We start from the raw sequence: 26,387 nt of genomic DNA, 5'->3' as shown, positions 1-26,387 counted from the left end.
TAACATTGGCAGCTGTTCTAGGCATTATAAGATTATGCGTTTTATTATCTGCCCCTTCAACAATTTATTATTTATGAAGGTCATAATCCACTGAAGTAGGGAAAGCAGTAGAAGGAAAAAATCTCTAGAGACGGCTAGGAACACGAATTCGAAATGAATTTTCTGCCTCACAGAAAATGCTTCTCAGCCATTGTTGTAGTTCCTTACTTGGTATGAAGGTTCATTCTTTATTATTACAAGATCTTAGAGTTTTAAACATCTTTTCAAAAGGTAAGAGATGGTTTGTTTAATCAGGATAAAGAATTTACCTTATAAAAGGTTTAATAATGACTTAAACTGAGAACTTTCTTTAATTTCATTTTAACAATGAGTGGAAAACTTCAAGTGTATGTATTTGTATATTAATACATATATTAATTAGCAATGCAGCGATTTAGTTTTATTCCTAAAAAATTATCCTTTTTAAAAATGGCGCATTTCATCACTTTCTATTAAAAGAAACAAAAGAAGCATTTTGTTAATCGTCAAATGAAAAGTTCTTATTTTTGTTCCCTTTTTTGCGCATTTTTCTCTACAAAATTCTCTTTTTGGGGGGGGGGCGTGCTCAGAAATTGTTCCTGATGGTGTGCAGGGACCATGAGGTTCAGGGGATGGAAACTGGGTCTCTAACATGCAAAGCATGTGTTCAATCTGTTGAGTTAGTCCTCTGTGCCATTAGCTATAAATCCTTTAATGATAAATTGTTCAATTGAATGGTCATAAGATCTAAAGGAAAATAACTTGTACACATTTTGCTTAATTTTACACATAAAATATATTTAAACTCAGTTTGAAAATCTTTCTTTAAATGACTACTGAAGATGAACTAACCAAATGTTTTTCTCTTTTTCAAATGTGAAATAATATAGGCTTAACTTTTAAACTATTGTCTAACATGGCCAGACTGAACTATTTTATTTGGTTTTCAGAATTTAAAGTAATCTTCTCCCCACCCCCTCATTTGAGCACATCATCTATTTTTGAAAGAATTATTAAGGCACTGTGATTTACAAAAGTATTTAAAGTTGAGTATCAGGTATACAGTTTTCCAATATCAAGCCCATAACCAGTGTTAACTGCCCTCCACTAATGTCCCAGTTTTCCTCTCACCCTAGCTTGCCTCCTTAATAGACACATTTTAAAGTTTGGTTGTCGTCGTTTGGATCTCATGTTTTCAATGCTGTCAATTCTGTGGATCAGATATATAGACATCCAACTAAATGGGAGAAATTATTCATACACACCAAAGATAAAGGCCTAAAGGCAAGTGGCTTTTGATTTTCAAGGTTTTTTTTCTTTTTATAGCCAAAGCAGATATTATAGAAGAGGTTCTCAAGAATTTCCACCAAGGTGGAATCCTAGGCTTGTTATTCGAAATTGTTATTTGGCACATGATAGGTGCTCAATAAATATGTGCTGAATGTGTCTCTTTGATTTCTGTGTTTTTCTCACTAGGATATACATTTCTTTGGGTGAGAGAACCTGTCTTAGTCATCTTTCTGTCCTCAGAGTTTAATACGGCACCTGGTAAAGAGGTAGGTGTAATTAATATTTACGGAAGGGGACTGTTGAAGAAAAACACTCTGATTGTTTGAGTCTTGCGCTGCAAGATGGGCTAGAAGGAGAGTAGTGAACTGCATATATAGATAAAACAACAGGGATACAGAAAAAGTCATTAACTAACAAGATGCAGATACAAAATTTTGCCTTCCATAAAAATATAGCTGGGATTTAGGGAACAAATGGAGGCTAGGGAGGGTCTGGACACTTACAACCAAGAGCGCAGGAGTAATGAAAATTGTCATACTCATCTGGGAATATTTATTTTTTGCTTTTTTGGGTCACACTTTGTGATGCTTAGAGCTAGCTCTTGGCCCTGCACACAGAAATCACTCCTGCTAGGCTCACGGAACCTGTTGGGGTGCTGGATACTAAATCCAGCTTGGCTGCGTGCAAGGCAAACATTTTACCTGCTGTACTTTAGCTTAGGCCCCCACCAGGGAATATTTGGGGCAACGCCGCTACCTCTTCAGGAAAGCCTTTTAACATTTGTGGAATTTCTGTTGTGTGCCAGATTTTTGAATGTCATTTCCAGTGTGTGCTCATGGGTTTTTTTGGCGGGGGGGGGGGGGGTGCTGGGGGAGGGTGTCCCTCACCCATCCTGTTCCAGTCTGAACAGTTGTACTTTGCAAGGCAGTAACTCTTATGCAGTGTCATAAGACACTGGGAGTTGCAAGAGGCTTTTAAAAGTAAAATGCTTGGGGCTAGCATGATAGTACAGAGGGTAGGGCATTTATTTGCATTGCACACAGCTGACGTGGATTTGATCCCCAGCATCCCATATAGTCCCACAGGTACTACCAGGAGTAATTCCTGAGTGCAGAGCCGGGAGTTAGCCCTGAGCAGCACTGGGAGTGAATCAGAAAGTACCCCCAAGCACTGCTAGTTACGGCACCAAAACCAAAATAAATAAATAAATAAATAAGCAAGCAAAAGTAAGATGCTCGATTAAATTAAATTTAAGGTAAGGCACTTAATTTCTTTGCTGGATGGTGAGGTTTTAATTCATTAATTTTTATATATCTCTCTATATAAGTATTTCATGAACTATTTTGAGGAAATCTGCTCCTCTAGACCAAGATTCTTTTCAATTACTTTAAAATCTTAGTGTATATTAAGCTTAAGCTCACTAAATTTCCTTTAATAGCATACGCTTTTCATGATAAAATAATTGTGAGCATGTCAGCTCTCTTTGTGTAAAGAGTTTATGTAAGAGTCATCAATGATGCAGGCTAAAACAACTTTTTTTCCTTTTAAGGCCATGCACTGATTTCATTTTGTTTGCTTATTTAGAAATTATTTGTTTTAAACTCTAAAAATTCTTCTGTTAGCATCAACATGGCGGGAATGACAGTCAAAAAGAAGAAAATAACTAATTAACTCAAGGAACTCTAGTTCCTAACCACTGTATGTAAGCACAATTAAAAAAAGATGTGTTGGAATTCAGCTGGATGAGACAATAGTATGGAGATAAAGGAGGTTGGGCCTCCTGGTCTTTGTTTCTGGACAAGCTTCCAGCAGCTGCAGGATGGAGAGGAACATTTGACCTGGGATAGGTGTGCTAGAAGAATGTGAAAGACTGTGGCTTATTGAACAGACATATGTTATAGCAACTCCTGATAATACAATTTTCTGATACACATTTTAAAAAGAAATGGATGAAATTTATTTTATTTACCCCCTCCCCCTTTTATTGAATTACTGTGAGATACACAGTTACAAAGTTGTTCACCGCTGGGTTTCAGTCATACAATGTTCCAACACCCACATTTTCACCAGCGTACAATGAAATTGATTTTAATAGCATAGTTTAACCCAATATGTCCACAAATACACAGTAGACTCAACATCGGTCACGGTCCTCCCGTTATTCATAGATTTGCTCGAGCGGGCCCAGTAATGTCTCCATTGTGAGACTTGTTGTTACTGTGTTTGGCATATCGAATATGCCATGGGTAGCTTGCCAGGCTTTGCCGTGTGGGCGAGGTACTCTCGGTAGCTTGCCAGGCTCTCTGAGAGGGGTGGAGGAATCGAACCCGGCTCGGCCGGGCTGGCTGTGTGCAAGGCAAACGCCCCACTGCTGTGCTATAGCTCCAGCCCAGAGTCAACATAAACATTTTTTTTCTAATTTTATTTTTTAGATTTTGTTTTTCAGGCCACACCTGGCCTGTTCAAGGCTTCTTCCTGGCTCTGTCCTCAAGGATCACTCCTTGAGGGGTGGGACTCACTGTGGACTACACTAGGTCAGCACCATGCAAAGCCGTCATCCTCCTCATCTTACTGTTGCTCTGACCCCAAAGAACTTTTCATGATAGATTTTTACAGTTTTTAATCTCACAATATTTGTTCATTGTCTATTTATTTGGGGGAATCTCCCAAGCAGTGCTTAGATGGTCCACAGGCCCCATGAATGATTCTCAGTCAATAGGGCTGAGGGTTCAATGCAAAGGCCTGAGGATGTGGTGCAACTTGGGCCCTGCAGCGCTGGGGATCTCCAAGGCCACAGCCGATGGTACTCAGGACCCTTTGAGGCTGTGCCTGGAGATGCTGGGAAACCATGTGGTGCCAAAAATCAAACCCAGGTCAAGAGCATGCTAGGCATGTGTCCTAACTGCTGTACATCTCCCAGCCCACTCACAGTTAAGACTTTAAAGTCTGGGATTTATTTTACTCTACAGAGTTTTGTGAAAGTTAATGTTATGCAATTATGATGATGGGTTTTTTGGTTTGTTTTGAAGAGGAAGAAATAATATTACTAACACAATATTAGGTATGAAGTGAATACCAGATTAGAATGAAGAAATTCATCTCATGGAATTCCTGAAGATATCTCATGGGAATTTAGACACATGTTCAGGAGAGTTTCTGAATTCTATGGTGGTATCCCCCATCCACCCTAAACATGATACTCATGTCAGTCCCAGAGGCCCATCTGAGTCAGAACCTTGGAGGCAGAAGTTTCATCAGTGTTATGAGAAGAATTCTATCTTCCCAAATTATTATGTTCACATCCTGACTCTTTGTACTTCAGACTGTAACTGCACTGGTAGATGTGGCCATTAGAAGGTGTTGTAGTTACATTGAGGTCTTAGGGTAGGACTGTAATGTATGATAAGAGAAGGCAGCAGGAGTACCAATGCATGACACTTAAGAGACCAAGCCATGGGAAGGCAGCTGCAATCAGAGAGACCTTGGGAGAAACCAACCCTGCCAGCACCTTGATCTTGGCCTTCCAGCCCCCAGAACCATGAGAAAACAAATGCTGGTTCTTAAACCACAGAGATCTGTGGTATTTACTTAGTGGCGGTGAGGCTAATATAATATAACCAGCTTCTTGATACAGCCTCCTTCGCTTCCAAGCCACCTCTGCCCCTCTCCTCTCCATCTGTCCCAAGCCAATCCAGTTCCAACATTCTCTCTGTCTTCACGTCTTCCTCATAGAGAGATGTCTCACATGATCACTTACTGCTTTTCATTCAGTTGACCAGGAAACATGAGCTTCTCAGTGACTACTTTTATTATTTTTTTATTTTTAAAATTTTTTTGCTTTTTGGGTCACATCCGGTGATGCTCAGGGGTTACTCCTGGCTCCTGCACTCAGGAATCACTCCTGGCGGTGCTCGGGGGACCATATGGGATGCTGGGAATCGAACCTGTGTCAGCCATGTTGGCTGTGTGCAAGGCAAACGCCCTACCCGCTGTGCTATTGCTCCAGCCCCCCCCCCCCCTCCCCGTGACTACTTTTAGATCACTATCGGGCAGCACCGCTCCGACTCTTCAGCAGATCCTATCTTTTTCTCTTCACTAGGTGTTTCCTTTGAAGACCATCTGGGACAATATCTTCCATCGAACTGGATCTCCAGAAAAATATTTTGGATGTTCTTTTTTGGATTAGAAGAAAAAAGGTCTGTTTAGAGCTGTGGGTGGTTTTCATTTTTAAAATTTTATCTATGTTGGGAGAAGGGAGTTGGGCCACACCCAGAGGTGCTCAAGACTTACTCCTGACTCTGTGCTCTGGAATCACTCCTGGAAGGGGTTCTAGCTAGGTCTCAGGTGTGGTGCTGGGGATCAAACCATGGTCAGCTGCATGCAAGACAATTGCCTTAAGACTTTTTAAAATTTTTATTAATATTTAAAATTTTTCTTCTTTATGCAGTCCAATATATAGAAATAATAATTTTTCATTATTTCTCATTTTATTTTATTTTAGCTATCCATGACGTATTCGATATGCCAAACACAGTAACAACTGGTTTCACAATGGAGACGTTACTGAGCCTGCTCGAGCAAATCGATGAACGGGAGGACAGTGAGTGCTACAGCACGATTTTTTATTAATGAATCACTGTGAGGTACAGTTACAGACTTACAAACTTTTGCGCTTGTATTTCAGTCATACAATGATTGAGTACCCATCCCTCTACCAGTGCCCATTCTCCACCACCAATGATAGTGCCTTAAGTCTTGTAATATCTTTCCAGCCCTGTGGGTGGTTTAAAAATGGTTTTAAAACATGTTATTGAAGTTAAAAGATAAAGGGATTTATCTGACATACTGATAGTTTAGTTCCATTTCAGCACCAAAGGGATAGGAAAACCACAGTCATGGCTTAATCTATTACTCTACTCCTCCCCTCCCCCCAATTGCTTCCTACTAATGCTGTGGGTTCGAGGCATTGATATTTATTTCTTCTGTGGCAACCCAGTCCTGGGCATAGCCTTCTGTTTTTCTACAGCTTATACCAACAACGGAAGTTCACAAAAATATCTTCCAAAAAGCTCTGACCAGAACCAAAGGAAGTGAGTACATTCAAGGGTGAAAGGATGATTCAACCTCTTTGAGTGCTTAATTCTTGGTATCCCTGCTGAACTGCTGAAAAGAATGCCAGCAAGTTGTAATTACCATGGTGCTCCTTTGGAGCTGGAAATCTGCCAGTACTCATTGGACTACAACCAACAATCCATTTCAAATAAGTCATCAAAAGAAATGAGCATCTATTTTGGTCATTTAGGGGGAATATCTGTGGTCCCTAAGAAGTCCACAAGCATACTTGATACAGAGTTTCATAAAACTATGCTTCTTATCAGATTTTTTTTTGGTGTGTGCAGGCTTAAACGTGCACTAAATATAACAGAGCAATTCATTAGAGAGTTGATGACAGAGAGCATCTAACACTTGGTCTCAGAATAAGAGTAAATGTTTTAGCTCACAAAACTACATTTGCTACCCACAGAGAAATGCACACTTAGACTCCTAGTAAGAAAACGTAACTGTGCTCAAAATATTTATCAAATACCATATTTTTCCAGTGATGTCTCTAGGGGAGACATCCATCACTATCCTCAGGAAAGTGAGAGGGCTGCTTTTGCAATCAGAACATTTCCAAGATCTTTGTGCCAATTGCCTTGTGGAATGATTCAACATCAACTTTGGAAACTTCCTTGGGAGCTGAGTGGGCAGCCATGAATCATTTCATTCCCTTTGCACATATCATTACTGATCTCTTTGGAATATCGTATGAAAATAATACCTTGCATTTTTGTAAAGAATACTTTTCCTGATGGCATCAGACAATCCTGGAGTCAAAGCAGACCCCCAGTGAGCTATGTGCCCTGGAATTGGAAATGTTCCAAAAATGTTTGTAAATGCTGTTTGGAGTCTGAGTCAACACACCTGATCTGGAAGGCCATGGCAGGCCAGACTAGCAGGCCTGGCAGAAGCACAAGGACTCCTTTTGGGGGATTAAAGAAACACAGATTTTTAACCCCTTCACAGTCATTTAGAGGATCAAGTTGATACTGAATTCACTTGCTTCCTTATGGACAAGAAAATAAAAGAGAAATATTTAAAAATTATTAAATGGTATTACAAAAACATTCACATGAACTAAAAATATGGAGTGTAGTATATACCAAATAGGTATATATATCACTTGATCACTTGATACTCCGTTATTCATCGATTTACTCGAGCGGATGCCAGTAACATCTCCATTCATCCCTGTTGCATGCTAGCATAGCCCAATGGCATCTACTTGTTCTAGGAACATGCAGAGCCTCAAACCGATCATTCAGGGTCTTGACGAAGAAGGCTGACCATCTTGTAGGTAGGCGTCCATGCGATCTTTTGACGTCCCGTGGAATCCAGTCAGTAATGGCTCTAGTCCAGCGGTCATCTGTAAACCTCATTACGTGTCCAGCCTGTCTGATTTTTGATGCCTTGGCAAATGAGACAGCGTCCCTGATTCTTGAGCGTTGACAGAGATCGGAACTCCGGATTCTATCTCTCATTTGAGTGAAGCGTGATACTCCAAGCATAGCTCTTCCAATTCCTCTTTGAGAGACCCGATTAGCGTTTTCATCCTGTTTTCGTAGGGCCCAGGTCTCTGAGGCATATGTTAATGCAGGAAGAACAGTGGAATCGAAGAGATGTGCTCGGAGCTGGAGGTTCTTTGTCCTCTTAGTTATTTCTTCAACGCTCTTGAAGGCATTCCAAGCTGCTCTCTTCCTCCTGCGTAACTCAGGTGCCAGGTCATTCATCATGTTGATTTCTCGACCTAGGTATATATAACTGTTGCATTCAGAGATGGTGGTTCCATTGAGAGTGAATGGAGCATCAGGAACAAGACTGTTTCTCATGAACATTGTCTTTTTGAGATTCAGTTGTAATCCGACCTTTCCACACTCACAGTCAAAGTCGGTCAGCATTTGTGCCGCTTGGCTGATATTTGGTGTTATTAGAACGATGTCATCAGCAAAGCGAAGGTGGTATAGTTGCTGACCATCTATCTTCACTCTCATTCCTTCCCATTCCAGTTGTCGCATGATGTTCTCGAGGGTGGCACTGAAGAGTTTTAGTGAAATGGTATCACCCTGCCGAACCTCTCTCTTGACATGGATGATTACTTCTCTGTAGAATGGTGAGATCCTGGTAGTGAATCCGTAATAGAGCTCACGGAGGATCCTGATGTATTGAGTTTGTACGCCCTGATTGGCTAGGGCTTCAATGACTGCTTCCGTCTCAACAGAATCAAAGGCCTTCTTTTATACATACATAAAATTTATTTGGTGAAGGCTGATACTATAATATCCTATCACATGGAAAGAAATAGCTAGGACTTTTAATACATTACCAATGTGCCATAGTGGTTCAGAGTTGCAAGGACACCCAGGGGCTACTTTTTGAAGCTGACTAATATATTTTGTCAATTACTGGGAATGATTCTCTTTTGGGTTCAAGATAAACAGCAGATTTAGTCATCTATGGGACATGTTCCTTCAGGTGCCAATAGCAGCAATTCATTTCCGAGCTCCACACTGAGTAGATAACTCATGTCAATAATCATGTTGAAGTGATTGTGAATGTGGCTGGAACAGTCTTAATAGCAGCCATTCTGTGCAATCAGACCCTTTATTAAAACCCTGACTTTATCTTATAAAGAGGGAGTAAAATCAAAGGAACAAAGTTGGAAAGGAAAAGGTTGAAGAAAAACCTTAAAGCTGAGGTCACTCTTGAAAGAAATTTGCAACCAGGGTCAGAGCATTAGTCAAGTAGGAAGGCCTGCCTTACACTTGGCCAATCAGGTTTAAGACCTAGTACCCTGTATGGCTCCCTGAGCACCTCCAGGAGTGAATTCTGAGCACAGAGCCAGGCGTAAACCCTGAGCACCACCAGGTGTGGTACCAAAGCAAAACAAAACAAACAAGAAACTTGTGGTCAGTAATATGATTCCAGTGATGATTAATTTCTACTCATAGTGTTCAAAACAAAACTAAGGAAAAAATAGCACTCTCCAAATTAATATGAACACCTTTCAGCATTATGGCTCTGCTGTTTGCAAGTATGAAGGTTTGCTGCTGTTTAGAGATGTTCTATTGGAAACGTGCACTTGCTCAGTTCATTAAATATTCCCTTAAACCAGCAATTTCTTAGTGATGCATATAAATGATGTTTAACCTACACTTACTACTAACCAAAATTTATAGTTTACAACAAACTATTGTATATAATTTCCCTCATTTCTTACAACGTCATGAAAACAACAGGACTGTGATGGGCGGGGGTTGGGTGGGGCTTGCTTTCTGCTTCTTCCCTGTCCAGACTTAGGTCTTCCTTCTCTGTGTGGCACTGCACCATGTGTGCTTTAAAAAAGTTCTTAATTTACACAAAATATTGCTCTTTTACATTAAACTGTTCCTGATTTTAAGTTTTAGCCGTTTTAATATATGTTGTCTTCAACACAAGATAGTGAGGGGGCACATATTCTTTTGGGGGTGGGGTCTTGGGTCATACCTGCATGGTTTCTTCCTGGCTTTGTGCTCAGGAGTGATCCCTGACAGGGTCACCTTACACTCAGGTGACTGTAAACTGTGCCAGGGACTCGAACTGAGTGCAAACAAGACTTTAATCCTTGTACTATCTCTGTAGCCCAGGATTTTTCTCTTTAATTTATCAATGGATAGTTATCTGGAGTTCGGGAAATGAGTAAAACCACAGAGCCAGTGTTTTTGAGAGCATGACTTTGAAACTAGTTCTTCTGTTTACAACAGATGGATTCTTCCATATGCAGCGACACTTTTCATAAAATACTGTGATGCTCAGTTTAGCTGTTCCAGATGTCATCATATTTTTTGTTTCTTAAAATTCTGGTCGCATTTTAGAGAAACGCAATAGGGTTTCTAATTGTTTAAATTTACTGAGTGTTTGCAACAGGCCAGCAATGTTGTAAGAGATAGATATTAAAATCCTGTAACTAGTTAAATTTATTTTTCAAGGAAATTGAAGTGCCAAATGACTAGATAACTTCTAAAAGTCATACAGCTAAATAGCAGTAGAATTGAGATTAAGTGACCTGGTTTTGGCAGCCATATTCTTTTTATTTTTGCTTTGTCAAGTCCATTGGTGCTAGAGGGTTCTTGCTTGATGCTGGAGGTGGTGGTGGTGGGGGAATCACCAGGAAAACCATGGAGTGCCAGGAATCAAATCCAGCACTTCCACATTCAAGGCAAATGTTCTGTCACTGAGGCATGTGGCCCGAGCCTTGCAACCCATATTCTTTTTTATGGTGAAGAGGAGGACTGAGTTATACCTAGCAGGGCTCCTGGCTCCATACTCATGAATGATCTCTGGTGGTTCTTGGGGAACCATACATGGTGCTGTGAATTGGAAGTAGAGATAGTCACATGCAAGGCAGCCATCTCCTGGGTCCCTGGAATCCACATTCTTAATAAAAATACACAAATAAAGCTGGAGACATATACAAGGAAGAGCTGAGCGCACACTTTTGCTGGAGGGTGAGCCCTGCTCCCGCGGCAGCAGTGCACACTGCCAGGGGCAAAGCATGAGCCCACCACTGGGAGTGACCCATGAGGACCTTCCTGGTGACTCAAAACAAACACAAACAAAAATGAAAAGAGAAAATCACTGACGCTTTCTCTCCTTTCACAGCACTTTAGGCATGAACACTTTCTAGAAGATTGGTTTCAATTTTGAAACTACGCTTACTATGAAATTAAAGCTTGGCTCGCGGTCACCATTTTAACCCCAGCTATAATTATACAGCATGAAAGAGAGATGGAGTTTGATTCAGATGATTGAATACGTTGGGTTTCATATAGATAGTTATTATGAAACAAGTAGGATTTTTATTTCTGGCAGTCCTCCTCCCCCACCCTTCAAATAATAAAAGCAAACTAGCAATTGAGGGGGGAGAAAAAATGTTCAACAGCCTGTTTCTGATTTGTTTGGGGCAGTCTTCAGACTGTGGGAATCATTCGTAGCTACACTGCAGTGTTCAAAGCTGCCACTCTCTTGAGATAACTTTGGAAAGGGAAGTGAGAGATGAAAGGGTCTAGATTCCTTCTCCAGGTTTTATAATTATGCCAGGGACAAGTTTTTTCTAACTTCAACCACTATACCAAAGTGAAACAAAGACAGAAATTTCTATGAAAAAAAGAAGTTGAACAAGTCTGGAGGTTGGATAAAATCTTGCAGAAATGCTGAGCCCACAGTTTGTATGTGAACAACATTGTCTGAAACAGTGAATTGGTGTCTCACCATCTCTTCTTGCCAAATTGACTCTAAGAATATCTTTCCCTTCCTTCTGTATCTACTTGTAAACAAAGTCTCCTACTTTTTACAGCAAATGTTCCTCAAGGTTATGAGGAGAAGAGGAAATTCCTTTTCAAATATCTTTGTGATACAATTCTTGTCCCTTCCATGAAATGAACCTTTTGGGAAGTGAAACAGAACGGATGGGAAATAGGATGATAAGAAAACAGCACAGCATTTCTGTGTTCATTTTAATCCCAACTGCTTCACTGGGAGATCCGTTGATGGTCGGTGCTGACTCATTTCCCTGCCATTGCTTCTTTCCTGGAGGGAGACGCCATTACATGCCTTGCACCTACTCATAGGCATTATCAACTTCTTGGGGCTTTGATGTGTTTTTGTCCAACAGAACCATCGTAGTGTGCCTATCATGGAAGTAGCTTTGAAGAGATGCTTGAGGTTTGAGGGGCAAACATGCTCAGGGGCAAAAGTCTATAATGATAAAAAATTATTGATGTCAAGTCACAGATAGTTCTGAAAGTCTCCCTTCTGTCTTGGAACTCTAAGAACTAGTATCAGAATAAACTGATACTGAACTAGTATCAGTATCAGTTTATTCTGATACTAGTATCAGTTTATCAGTATGTAGACACAGGGGATTTCTGTAGGCTTGTAGGCAATACTAAACTCTTACAGAAGTGAAAAGCTTTATAAAAGCACATCTACTTTTAGTTATATTAGGGTCAAGACATTGAGACCTATCATAGGTGAAGATTAAACCGCTGATTTTTCTCAGACTTTGCACTTAACTATATAAAGATCTTATCTTTTTTAAATGGTTAAATACACTATTTCTTTCTGTCCATGTAATGAGAACATCCAGCATAGGTTAGGGTTAAATATACTGTTTCCTTCAAGTTCAGCCTTAGTATTCTGCTAATGAGAACTGATGTGGACGGAGCTAAGATGCCAGACCACTCCCTCCCCCTTTCTACCTAGAAATAAATAAATTATAGTAGATGTAGACAGTTTCAGGGTAATTTAAATTCTTATATGCATATACCCACAGGTTTTAGAAGCAATAAAATATTTTATTAAGCTAAAGTATGGCTATTTCATTTCATGGGAGTAAGATATTTTACAAATGAAATGAATCATTGGCAAATAAAATGCTGTGCTTTAATGATCTGAAAACTTCACCTATTTTTAAATGGTCACTAGATATTTTGTTGATTGCACAAATTACTTGTCACACTCTCACTGGAAATTCTGAACCATTCCATTCATTTATTAACTCAGTCAGGAAACTGTTTTTTTAAATATTTATGGGGATGCTTGTGGTCAAATTCCTCCATCACCTTAACCTCTGACTAAGTGGAGAAAATACCTTTTAACCAGTTAGTGGTACAAGCACCTGTATATATTTTGTTCCACAATTATAATTACACTCTAATTGGCTCGCTTCTTAGCACTATCTAGAGCATACTGCCTAAATTCATCCAGCCATGCAATGTCACATTCTGGAATCACATGTTAAAATGAAACTTATAGGCCAGATGGCATTAGTAGGTGGTCACACCATGGGAGGAAAAACCAGCCCTGAAAGCTTAGACTTCAGATTGGAAAACAGAGTTCACTCCAGTTCGCAGTGCAGTCCAATCTGTATCATTTGCATCTCTAAAAATAGCTAATGCTCACTCTAAAGCAGGGTCCCCCAAGTGGGGCCTGGCACCCTCCAGAGTGTGCATGATGGTCCTTTTGGGTATGCTAGGAATATATGATTATTTTACATTTCCATTTAATTATTTTGGTTACAAAAGGGTGGGGTTGGAGCGATAGCACAGCAGGTTGGCCGACCTGGCTGATCCAGTTTGATTCTTCTGCCCCTCTTGGAAAGCCCGGCAAGCTACCGAGAGTATCTTGCCCACATGACAAAGCCTGGCAAGCTATTCAGGCTTTCTATATGATGTATTCTATATGCCAAACACAGTAACAAGTGTCACAATGGAGATGTTACTGGGCCCACTCGCGCAAATCGATGAACAACTGGAGGACAGTGACAGTGACAGTGACAGGAGTGTGAAATCAGGTTTTGCTAAAATACAGATTGATGGTGATTTCCATCTTCTTTCTAGATACCATGCCATGTACAAGGACAATTATATAGTTCATTGACTGGCAGAGTCTCAATTACTCTTTTGATTCTAGCACATATGTATTTATTTCCATTTATGTATGGATGACAGTAAATTGAAGAGCTTTCATTTAAAAGGTGATCTCATTTAAAAGGAAACTTTACTGGAAATGATGAGAAATGTCCATTCAGAGTGAAGAGTAAGAAAAAGCTAAAGTTTCTTCTACTCCTGATATAAACGTTTGATGTATTAACAGTCAAATTAGGCCTGGTCCCAGAGAGGCAAAAAAGTATAGTCGAAGTGACATCTGCAATTGTTTGTTCATTGCAGCACTCTTTACAATAGCCAGAATCTGGAAAAAAACCTGCGTTCCCTAGAACAGATGACTGGTTAAAGAAACCTTGGTACATTTACACAATGGAGTACTATGTAACTATTAGAAAGATGAAGTCATGAAATTTACATCCAAGTGGTACTACATGGAAAGTATCATGTTAAGCTAAATGAGTCAGAAAGAGAGGGAGAGACAAAGAAAGATTGCATTCATCTGGGGAACATAAAGTAACAAAATAGGAGACTAACACCCAAGAATGGCTGAGATTAGTACCAGGAATTTTACTTCATGGCTTGGAGGCCAGCCACACATGCTAGGGGAAAAGGGAGCTCAGATAGAGAAGGGAGCACCAAATAAAGGGTGTTTGGAGGATCCTCCCAGGATGGGAGAAGCATGCTGAAAGTAGACTATAGACCAAATATGATTGACACTCAATGCCTCCTTTCCAAACCAGAACACCCAATAGGAGAGAGAGAACAAAAAGGAATGCCCTGCCACAGAGGCAGGGTGGGATGGGGGGAATGGGAGTGGGTGGGAGGGATACTGGGATCCTTGGTCATGGGAAATGGGCACTGGTTGGGGATGGGTATTTGATCATTGTATAATTGAAATCCAAGCACAAAAATGTGTAAGTCTACAACTGTACCTCATGATGTCTCACTAATAAAAATTAAAAAAAAAATAAAACCATAGTATCTTCAAAAAAAAAATTAGGCCTGGTACAATACTTGTCTTCATCTCATCCACTATGAAATTATCAAGACTCTCAATATATTTATAGAGGAGCTGCAGAGATGACACAGCATCTAAAGTGCTTGACTAGCACACTGTGACCTGACTTCAATCCCCAGAACCACCAGAAGACATCCTTGGGCACAGAGCCAGTGTACACCCCGAACACCACTGCCAGATGTGGATCCCAAACCAAAACAAACTAAAAACCAAATGAAAACAAAACAAAACAAAACAAAAAAACAACATTGATACATATGTTCCTGAGTAACCTTGGCCTAGGCTGGAAACTGTGACTTAAAACATTAGGTTAGGCTATTCGTCCCCAACACCATGGCCGCTTTTCTCCCGTCCCAGGTCAGTAAAAAAATCAACCCCAGGACGCCACCTTCCCTGTGCCCAGGCACCAGATGTCCTTTGGGGCCCTGGACCACCCAACCTCCTCAAGCACCTTCTGTTCTTCACCAACACCATGGCTGCTTTTCTCCCCTCCTAGGTACCTGTAGAGGGCGTGGCCCTGCGGGCTTGGCTTATTTTGCGGTTGGAGGTAAATTACCCATACCCAGAATCTCGTATCACAAACAGCGCAACTCCTCACCATGAGTAGAGGACGATGAAAAGAGTCCAGAAGCTTCAACAGGCGTTACTCAAAAATGTGAGCTCTCCAACGAAGAATTCAGAGATGAACTATTGAAGATGTTCAGTGAACTCAAAGAAACAGTGGGACAGATATCCAGTAAATTAAAGGAGGACATGGAAGAAACAATGGATCAGAGAATTGAGAAATTACATGAAGAAATGAGAGCAGAAATTGAAAAGCTGCACACAAAAGTGTCACGAATGAAGGACTTGGTAGATGAAATAAAAAAAAAAACTCAGTGTGCGCCTTCAACAGTACAGCCGAAAACAAAATCAGTGAGCTGGAAGATGAGCTACAGGAAGCCTACAGGAAAACCATGGGAAGAGACCTCAAAATAGCTCTAGAGTGAATCTACGGGATAATTTCAAGAGGAACAAAATTAGAATCACTGGAATACCAGAAAGTCAGGGGAGCAATCTCAATGAAAAAGCCACAGTTAAAGAAATCATCGCTGTAAAGTTCCCAGAGCTGGAGAATGCAGGCATCCAGATTCAAGGAGCTCAAAGGGTGCCAGCTAAAAGAGACCCTAACAAAAACACTCAGAGAGAGAACAAAAGGGAATGCCCTGCCACAGAGGCAGGGTGGGGTGGGGTGGGGGGAATGGAGGGTGGGAGGGATACTGGGATCCGTGGTGGTGGGAAATGGGCACTGGTGGAGGGATGGGTATTTGATCACTGTATAATTGAAACCAAGCACAAAAATTTGTAAGTCTACAACTGTACCTCACGATGTCTCACTAATAAAAATTAAAAAAAAAACACTTCGAGAAATATCATAGTTAGAATGATGGATGCCACCTATCCATAGAGACAAAATACTGCAAGCAACAAGGTCAAAGAAGGAAATCACATACAAAGGAGCACCCCTTAGATTCACAGCAGACCTATCAGAGGAAATCCTCCAAGCCCGAAGGCAATGGTGGGGTATAGTGAAAAAACTCACTGAAATGAACGTTTCACCAAGAATACTTTATCCAGCTAAACTCTCACTCAAACTCAAAGGAACAGTACACTATTTTGTAGATAAACAACAGCTAAGGAACTTCAAAGACTTAAAACCAAATCTAAAAAGGGCTAAAGGGGCTCCTGTAAGACAAGACAAACCCCTACAAGCACAACAAATGCTTATAGAAAGATGACACAAAACCCCATGACAATAATCTCTATCAACGTCAATGGTCTAAATTCACCAATTAAGAGACACAGAGTGGCATAATGGATTCAGAGACAGAACTTCAACATTCTGCTGCCTAAAGAAACACATCTGAACAATCAGAACAAACACAGACTCAAAATCAAAGGAGGGAAAACAACCCTGCAAGCAAACAGCTCCCTCAAAAAAGCTGGAGTGGCCTTACTAATATCAGACAACATAGATTTCAGGTTGAAAAAGATAAGAAGGGACAGTGAAGGCCATTTTTTATTAATCAAGGGATATGTACAGCAGGAAAAAATCACACTCCTAAATGTATACGCACCAAATGAGGAACCAGCAAAATACCTACAACATTTGCTAACAGACCTTAAGAAAGACATTGCGAGCAACACAATAGTACTTGGAGACTTCAACACTGCCTTATTACCTCTGGATAGATCAAGAAGATTAAAACTCAGCAAGGAAACAATGGCTCTGAAGGAAGAAATAGAAGAGAGAGGGCTAATAGATCTATACAGGACTTTATATTCCCCCCAAAAAGAATACACATTTTTTCCCAGTGCACATGGAACATTTTCTAGAATAGACCATGTGCTGGGCCACAAAGTGTACCTCAACAGAATCAGAAAGATAGACATTGTATCAACTATCTTTTCAGACCATGATGATGCACTGAAGATAGAAGTTAATCATGTACAGAACACCTGGAAATTAAACAACTTAATGTTGAACAATGAATGGGTCAGGAAAGAAATCCAGGAAGAAATCAAAAGATACCTGGAAACAAATGAGAATGAAGATACGAGCTACCAGAAGCTGTGGGACAAGCTAAAGCCACATTACGGAGAAAATTTATAGCTCTGCAAGCATTTCTCAGGAAAGAAGAAAGGACCCACATAAACAACTGGACTTCACAGCTCAAGATCTTAGAAAAGGATCAAAAAAAGGAGCCCAAATCAGGCAGTAGGAAAGAGATCATAAAACTTAGAGCAGAAATCAACGACATGAAAACCCAAAAAATAGTCCGAAAGATCAATCAAACCAAGAGCTGGTTCTTCAAGAAAATAAAAAAAATTGATATACTACTAGCAAAACTCACAAAGAAAGAGAGAGAGAGAGAACTCTAATAAACTGAATCAGAAATGAAAAGTGGTACATCACAACAGAAACCAAAGAAATTCAGAAGAGCATCAGAGACTTCTTTGAAAGTCTGTATGCCACAAAAAAAAGAACGTAGAAGAAATGGATGAATTTCTGGATTCCTATAATCTCCCAGAGTTGAACCAAGAATATCTGGAATACCTAAATAGACCTATTAATATCAAGGAAATTGAAACTGTAATCAAAAGTCTTCCCAAAAACAAAAGCTCAGGTCCAGGTGGATTCACTAATGAATTCTTTCAAACATTTAAAAGGACATATTGCCAGTTCTTCTTAAGCTTTTCCAAGAAATTGAAGAAACAGAAACTCTCCCAGACAATTTCTATGAGGCTCATATCTCTCTAATACCAAAAGGAAACAAAGACACCACAAGAAAAGAAAACTACAGGCCGATATCCCACGGATGCGACGATTCTCAACAAAATACTAGCAAATAAAATTCAACAACTCATCAAAAAGATCATACACCACGACCAAGTGGGATTCATCCCGGGAATACAAGGATGGTTCAGCATTCGGAAATGTATCAATATAATCCATTATATCAATAAAAGGAAAGATAAAAAGCATATGATCATATCAATAGATGCAGCAAAAGCATTTGACAAGATCCAGCACCTGTTTATGATAAAAACCCTCACTGAAATGGATATAGAAGGGACTTTCCTCAATATAGTTAAAGCCATCTACCACAAGCCTTTGGCAACCATCATCCTCAATGGGAAAAACTAAAAGCCTTCCCTCGAAGATTAGAGATGAGACAAGGATGCCCACTCTCTCCACTCCTGTTCAATATAGTACTGGAAGTACTTGCAATAGCAATTAGGCAAGAAAAAGGTATTAAGGGAATTCAGGTAGGAAAGGAAGAAATCAAGCTCTTACTATTTGCAGATGGTATGATACTATACTTAGAGAACCCTAAAACCTCTACCAAGAAACTCCAAGAAACAATAGACTTGTATAGTAAAGTTTTGCAGGCTATAAAATCAAAACCCAAAAGTCCATGGCTTTTCTATACACAATATGAGAGAGAAGAAAGTGACATGAGAAAACAATCCTGTTCACAATAGTACCTCAGAAAATCAAGTACCAAGAAATAAGCTTAACTAAGGACGTAAAAGACCTGTGTCAAGAAAACTACAAAACACTACTTCAGGAACTAAAAGAGAACACGAGGAAATGTAAAGATATTCCCTGCTCATGCATTGGGAGAATTAACATTGTTAAAACGGCAATACTCCCCAAAATATTGTACAAATTCAATGCGATTCCTATAAGGATACCCATGACATTCTTCAAAGAAATGGAGCAAACTCTCCTGAAATTCATATGGAACAATAAGCCCCCACGAATAGCTAAATTCTTGGGAAAAAGAAAATGGGAGGAATGAACCTCCCCAATCTCAAACTCTATTACAAAGCGGTAATAATTCAAGCAGCATGGTACTGAAACAAAGGCAGAGCCACAGAGCAATGGAACAGGGTTGAATATACCGACAACTCATACCCCCCTCCCCCAAATATATGATCAGTTAATCTTTGAGAAGGGAGCAAGAAATGTGAAGCGGAGCAAGGAAATCCTCTTTAACAAATTGTGCTGGCAAAACTGGACAGCTACATGCAAAAAAATGGACTCAGATCTCTACCTAACACCATGTACAAAAGTAAGATCAAAATGGATTAAAGACCTCAACATTAGACCAAAATCCATAAGGTACATTGAAGACAATGTTGGCAAAACTCTCCACGACACTGAAGTTAATGGTATTTTCAAGGATGACATGCCATTGGCCAAGCAAGTGAAAACAGAGATAGGCAAATGGAACTATATTAAACTAAGAAGCTTCTGCACCTCAAAAGTAACAGTGACCAAAATACAAAGCCAGTCTACAGAATTCACCCAATACCCATCCGATAAGGGGTTGAAATTAAGAATATACAAAGCACTGGTTGAACTCCACAAGAAGAAAACATCCAACCCCATAAAAAATGGGGTAACAAAATGAACAGAAACTTTCCCAAAGTAGAAATCTGAATGGCTAAAAGGTACATGAGGAAATGCTCTACATCACTAATCATCAGGGAGATGCAGATCAAAACAACAATGAGATATCACCTCATACCACAGAGACTGACCCACATCCAAAAGAACAAAGCAACTGGTGTTGGCACAGATGTGGTTAGAAAGGGACCCTACTTCACTGCTGATGGGAATACTGACTGTTTCAGCCCTTTTGGAAAACAGTATGGACGATTCTCAAAAATTTAGAAATTGAGCTCCCATTTCACCCAGCAATGCCATTCCTGGGAATATATCCCAGAGAGACAAAAAAGTACAGTCGAAACCACATCTGCACTTCTATGTTCATTGCTGCACTGATCTAAAGATATATATATATATATATATATATATATATATATATATATTGCTTTTTGGGTCACACCCAGCAATGCACAGGGGTTACTCCTGGCTCTGCAGTCAGGAATTACTCCTGGCGGTGCTCAGGATTTCACAATAGCCAAAATTTGGAAAAAACCCGAGTGCCTGAGAACAGATGACTGGTTAAAGAAACTTTGGTACATCTACACAATGGAATACTATGCAGCTGTTAGAAAAGATGAAGTAATGAAATTTGCATACAAGTGCTTCTACATGGAAAATATCATGCGAAGTGAAATGAGCCAGAAAGAGAGGGGCAGGCATAGAAAGACTGTGCTCATCTGGGGAATATAAAGTAACAGAATAGGAGACGAACACCCAAAAATAGTTGAGATAAGTACCAGGAGGTCTGCTTCATGGCTTGGAAGCCAGCAGCACAAGCTGGGGGAAAAGGAAGCTCAGATAGAGAAAGGAACACCAAGTAAAGGATGTTTGGAGGATTTGCTCAGGATGTGAGATGCATGCTGAAAGTAGACTATAGACCAAACATGATGGCCACTCAATACTTTTATTGCAAACCACAACACCCTAAAGGAAAAAGAGAGCAAAAGGTAATGCCCTGTCACAAAGGTGGAGTGGGATGGGGAGATGGGTTAGGGGGGTGGGAGGGCTCTTGGGATCATTGGTGGTGGAGAATGTGCACTGGTGGAGGGATGGGTACTCAATCACAGTATAATTGAAACCCAAGCACGAAAGTTTGTAAGTCTACAACTGTACCTTGTGGTGTTTCACTAATAAAAAAACAAAAACAAAAACAAAAACAAAAACATTAGGTTAGGGACCAATGGGACAGCTCAGGATGCTGAGTACATGCTTTGCATTCTGGAGGTCTCGGTTCAATCCCTGTTACCACATGGTTCCCTGAGTATTGAGCAGTCCCCAAGCATTACAATGTGTGGTCCCAAAACCAATATACATATGGATACATATGTATCAATTAAGAGTAAGCCAAGTAATAATTGTTATTATGAAGAATTTATAAACCTATGAATCAAAAATGTACTCTCGAGTTTTGCATGGCATTCAGTTATTTGATACTTCATCTAATATCTAATAATTGTTTAAAAATGACACTTGAAAAATTTCATATAACAGCCAGTCAATGATCTAAAAACATTATATATATATATATATATATATACATATTTTTTTTTCTTTTTGGGTCACACCTGGCGATGCACAGGGTTTACTCCTGGCTCTGCACTCAGGAATTACTCCTGGTGGTGTTCAAGAGACCATATGGGATGCTGGGAATCGAACCCTGGTTGGCCGTGTACAAGGCAAACATCATACCTGCTGTGCTATCGTTCCAGCCCAATCTAAAGACATATTAAGAAAATAGTTGTTCTTGCCATGATAAGAGTGACTATAAGATACCCTGAAGGAGGATTGTTGAAAGGATTGGAACAGAGGCTTTGCTTTTGAAAGCTCCAGGTTTGATGCTGCATGGTCTTCTGAGCTTCTCTGGGTGTGGCATCTTACCCCTCCAAAAAAAAAAAAAAAATCCTTGAAAAGTAATATGATGTTGGGACAGAATACCTTTCTTTGATTTTAATTTGCTTTTGGGATCACACCCTATTATGCTCAGAGGTACTCTTGGTTCTCCACTGTGCTCAGAGATCACTTCTGGGACTCGGGACCATATGTGGTCCTGGGAATTGAGCCCAGGTCAGCTGTGTGTAAGGCAAGTGCCCTATCCACTGTACTATCTCTTTGAACCAGAGTACCTTCCTTTGAGAGTAAATCCTGACAGTAAATGTTTAGTAACTATTGTTAAAACGTGATGAAACATTTTTTTATTTCAAAATATTTGATCAACTCTGCTTCAGCAATGGACTATGTATTAAGGGTCACAGAAGGCACTGTTTTTTTCTGAAGTGTGTTTATTTTAGAAAAACCAATACTCTCTTCAAAAATGAAATGGTTGAGGTTATAGTAAGGGAGGCAATATCCTTATTTGCAAGTTGCCACTAGATAGTATGTATATTTGATAGATAGAATGAGAGTCCAGCAAGCTATCGAGAGTATCTTGCCTGTACGGCAAAGCCTGTCAAGCTACCCATGACGTATTCGATATGCCAAACACAGTAACAAGTGTCACAATGGAGACATTACTGGACCCACTTGAACAAACTGATGAACAACAGGAGTGACAGTGACAGTGACAGTGATATATGAAAGTCCTATTGAGAAGCTCATTCTTTATTTTTGGATACATGTAGAAATAGATATAGATTATCTCAAAATTTTTAAAAAGTCCATGTGATTTTGATTTCTGTAATTTTTATAATTTTACCCTCCAAAAGCACATTTCCTCAGAAGGGTTACTGAAAATGCAGTTATAAGCAAAAATAGGAAAGTTGTTATGTGATAAGGATATTGGATACTTGGCTAGCCAAACTCATTCACTGTTTAGATGACTTTTATCCATCAGTTTCTCTGACAAGAAAATTAAAGGCTATCTAAATCTATAGATTATGGTGTTGGTCATAGAAAAGCTGTTGAAAAAATTGACAAAAATCTCAACAAAATTCTATAATTGTTAAAATATGAGAATTGCAAATCTAGGCAAAGAAACTAAAATCAATGATAGGCTTCAAATGCAAAGATTTCAGTAAGATTTAGTGGGGTTTTGTGGGGTGGAATGTGGTAAAAATGTGTTTCTTTTTCAAGTTTCTAAATTAAACGTTACAGGGATTATACAAAGGGATTGCAAACTTGCTAACCATTTTTCATTATTGATCTCTAGCTTTGAGTGGGGGGGCACACTTAGCAGTGTTCAGGGTTTACTCCTGGTTCTGTGCTCAAGGATCACTCCTGGCAGTATTCAGGGGACCATATGTGGTGAGAGGAATTGAATATGGGTCAGCAAATATCCTGCCTGCTATATTATCTCTTCATCATGACATCATGATTGCTTGCTTTTTTGTATTTATTTTCTTTAAAAGCAACTATCAGAGCTTATTCCCATAGATCTCTTGTTTTGTGCTATGCTTAACCCACTTCCAATTATAGCTATTTTATTTTATTTTTCTTTTGCTTTTGGGGCATACCTGGTGGTGCTCCGGGCTTACCCCAGGCTCTGCACTCAAGTCTCACTTCGGGTGGACTCAGAGGACCATATGTGTGCCAGGGACCGAATCTGGGCCCACCATGTGCAAGGCAAATGTCTGACTCACTGTATGGCTTTGACCCCCCCAGTATAGCTATTGTAAAACAAGCTTTTAAGCAATACAAAATTATTCACTAAAGGAGATCAAAGGTTGTGTGGCACTAAAATGGATCAAAAGGGATTATCACAATGATTACAGATGACATTTCAGAAGAAGAAATAAAAATGCTGAAAATTTTCCAAAAATATAAAATTGAGACAAAAGGGATAGGAAAAAGAGTTTGCTCTTAGATAGATACTGACATCTCAAAAATATTTTCGCAAATTCATTACCAAGTTAAAGACTTTTGGAAATGCTCTTTTTCTGACTTTTAGGAAAGAGGATTTCATATCAGATTGTCCTCCTTTTTTATTTAGTACATGCGGCGGGGTGGTGGGGGATGTTAATAGAACAACATTAAATCTTACTTTTTTATTACTTGACAAACATGCATTTTGACATCTTTTGAAGAAATTTCTTTATGTCTCCATTATCTTCTAAATGGAAACTACATAAAGCATTTGTCATTCTTGCTGTTTGTCAAGTTTTCTCATTCAAAGATCTTCATAAAAGCCTCTAATAACATTACTCATTGTTTATGGTGTTGTATATGTCACCACTGTAAAATGAAAATGGGACAGAATGCATACATTGTATGGAGGCAAACCAAAGTTGATCTACAGATTAAATAAGTCATAAATCGGAGGACTGCATCAAACCATAGAAAATTTATAACTCCATACAACTGGTACCATGCGTCTACAGAAAATTCAGTAGAAAATTCAAGGTCAAGTTATTGACTTTCAGCAGAACTGCAAAGTAAAGGACATTCTTTTGATTTTATCATAACTAGCTATGCTGCCCTTGCAATACCCAGAATTGCCTCTTCTCCTATTCATGTCCTGATCATTCTCTAGGCCTAAGCTAAGTTAGGTCACTCCATTAACACTCAGTTCCACAGCACTCTGTTTTTCTTGAGAACTGAGAAGAGGATTTCAGTCTATTGTTTGCTGCTGCCCTCAGTGCCTTACTCCATGCTTGACATGAACAAATGAATGCATTCTTGTTTGCTCATTTCCTAAGATCCATTTTCCCTTTTCTTTGTTCTATGATGTTTGGTTTTGATATGCTTTTGGAACTTACTTTTCAGAAGAAACCTGATTTAGAGCATGTTAATTACATTGTGATTTTTGTCAAAATCATTAAGAGATGGAAGGGATAAAAAAATGATTTCTTGTTTTTGCCGATAGGCTGCGTGGTATTATTGATAACACTTGTGTTTTCTCAACTAGCTTTCTCAGAATAGTTTCAAGAACTTCAAACATGCCTTTCATCCTAATGCTATCTTTGTGATACGTGAAATATTTTCAATAGCACGATATAACAGCTTGGGAAGCAGGCAGGTCTAAAAGGCAGAGGTCCAGAAATGTTTTCCATTTGACCAAATGTTTGTTTCTAGTTCTGAACTTCACACATTTTCATTTGACCTAGTCAAAGTTTGTTTTACTCAAGGACACTGTTTTAGTTTATATTCATAACCCTTTCATTTTTGCTGTAGAAGAGGTTTACAAGACTTTCTGTTCTTTTTAATCTTTCAGTTTCAAGAAAAGATTATTCATGTAGTGGGAGCTTAATAGAGAAAATTTGTAATTTCATATTTATTTACATCAATTTTATTAATTGTTGCATTGTATTCTGACTCAAAGACAGTGAAATACCAGAAACAGAAATTCTGAATAATAGCATTGACATTAAAAAATACCCAGTGGGACCTAGGGAGATAGCATGGGGTTAGGGATGTATGTTTTGCATATGGAGCCCAGTTTAATTCCTGGCACCACATACTCCCCCTACCCACACCAGCTGCTACCCAGAGGTATAAGCCTGGACGTTTTAGGGGTTGTTAGTCCATATGGCCTGAGTAGAACCTCATTCTTGGGCATTGAACCATCTGACCCAATAGAAGCAGAGGAGATATCTCTAAGGGCTGGAGTATGTGTTTGTATGTGGGAGGCCTGGGTTTGATCATTGGCATCACATGGTTCTCTGAGCACTATTTGAAATACTCTAACCAATAATCGGCAGGGGGGTATGGTATGGAGGTAGTACAGGGACTCTCAAGGTATGTGTCCAACCCAGGTTTGATTCCTGGCACCCTATATTCTCCCATACATTGTTGGGTGAAGCTCTGGTAAAGCCTGAGCACCTATACATTGGCCTCGATGGCCCCCCAAGCACCACTTGGTTTGCCCTGGCAGCTTCTTTCTGGCACTACAAGGACTAAGCAGATTTCAACTGAACTTGCAAATTGATACAAACTGTGAGGAAATCTTAATAATATTAGGAAATATTCAAAGTAGCTAAAACACATGGAAACAGGTAAATGAAGATCATGCTAATTACAAAGAGTACCTTTACACTGTTAATCTAGCATTCCTATGCAGTTTTAGCATTTCTTAGAAGAGTCACTTTTTTTTAAAAAACTTTTTTCAGGCCTCATCCGCAAGCTTTTGAAAGAATTTGCCACTTTGTTGGTGGGTCCTGTCACCCTCCCCTGGGAAATGTGCCCGGTGGCCTGTGGGGATGTGGGTATCTCAGTCTTCTCTTATCATTGGTGGGGCTGGCAAACTGTCAAATCTTATTGAAGAGCCCTTATTTCTGTAGCTGGTAAGGAGATTGGAGTGCCATGGTGCAGCTAGGCACGCACCCGACTGGGTGATGTTTTCTTCTTCAGGAACATGGAAAGGTCTCTCTTGAGGCTACGTGTAAGGAGACAAATCAATTGCCACTTCCGAGGGGGTAAAATTTGATTCCTTTGTGCTCTTATCTGCATCCACTTTCAACTTGACTGATTTACCACTGCTGGGTTCCAGAGGAGGCAGGAAGGAGAGGAGAAAACGCTTGGTTTGAGTACTTGTGGCCATGAATGAGTGACAATAGATAGGTCTCAGAAAGACAGATTCGATAACAGCCTTAGTTCACAACTGGGG

General features: G+C 39.7%; 1 protein-coding gene across 3 annotated transcripts in view; it reads right to left on the bottom strand.

The window, feature by feature from the left end:
- DLC1 (DLC1 Rho GTPase activating protein) overlaps positions 1 to 26,387 on the bottom strand; it is a 461,166-nt gene that overhangs the window by 100,143 nt on the left and 334,636 nt on the right. Inside the window, exon 5 of one of the 3 annotated variants that reach the window (XM_056113860.1) lies at positions 26,157 to 26,256. The exons of the other annotated variants lie outside the window; for them this stretch is intronic. Coding sequence (XP_055969835.1) covers positions 26,157 to 26,256 — 100 coding nt within the window. Of the gene's footprint in view, positions 1 to 26,156; positions 26,257 to 26,387 lie in introns of those variants that run through there. 3 annotated transcript variants of the gene reach the window in all.

The sequence above is a fragment of the Sorex fumeus genome, unplaced genomic scaffold (assembly GCF_029834395.1).
Source record: "Sorex fumeus unplaced genomic scaffold, SorFum_2.1 ptg000024l, whole genome shotgun sequence".
In the NCBI taxonomy this organism is placed as follows: domain Eukaryota; kingdom Metazoa; phylum Chordata; class Mammalia; order Eulipotyphla; family Soricidae; genus Sorex; species Sorex fumeus.
Note: the sequence above shows the minus strand (reverse complement) of the source record. Positions and strands in the feature narration are given on the sequence as shown.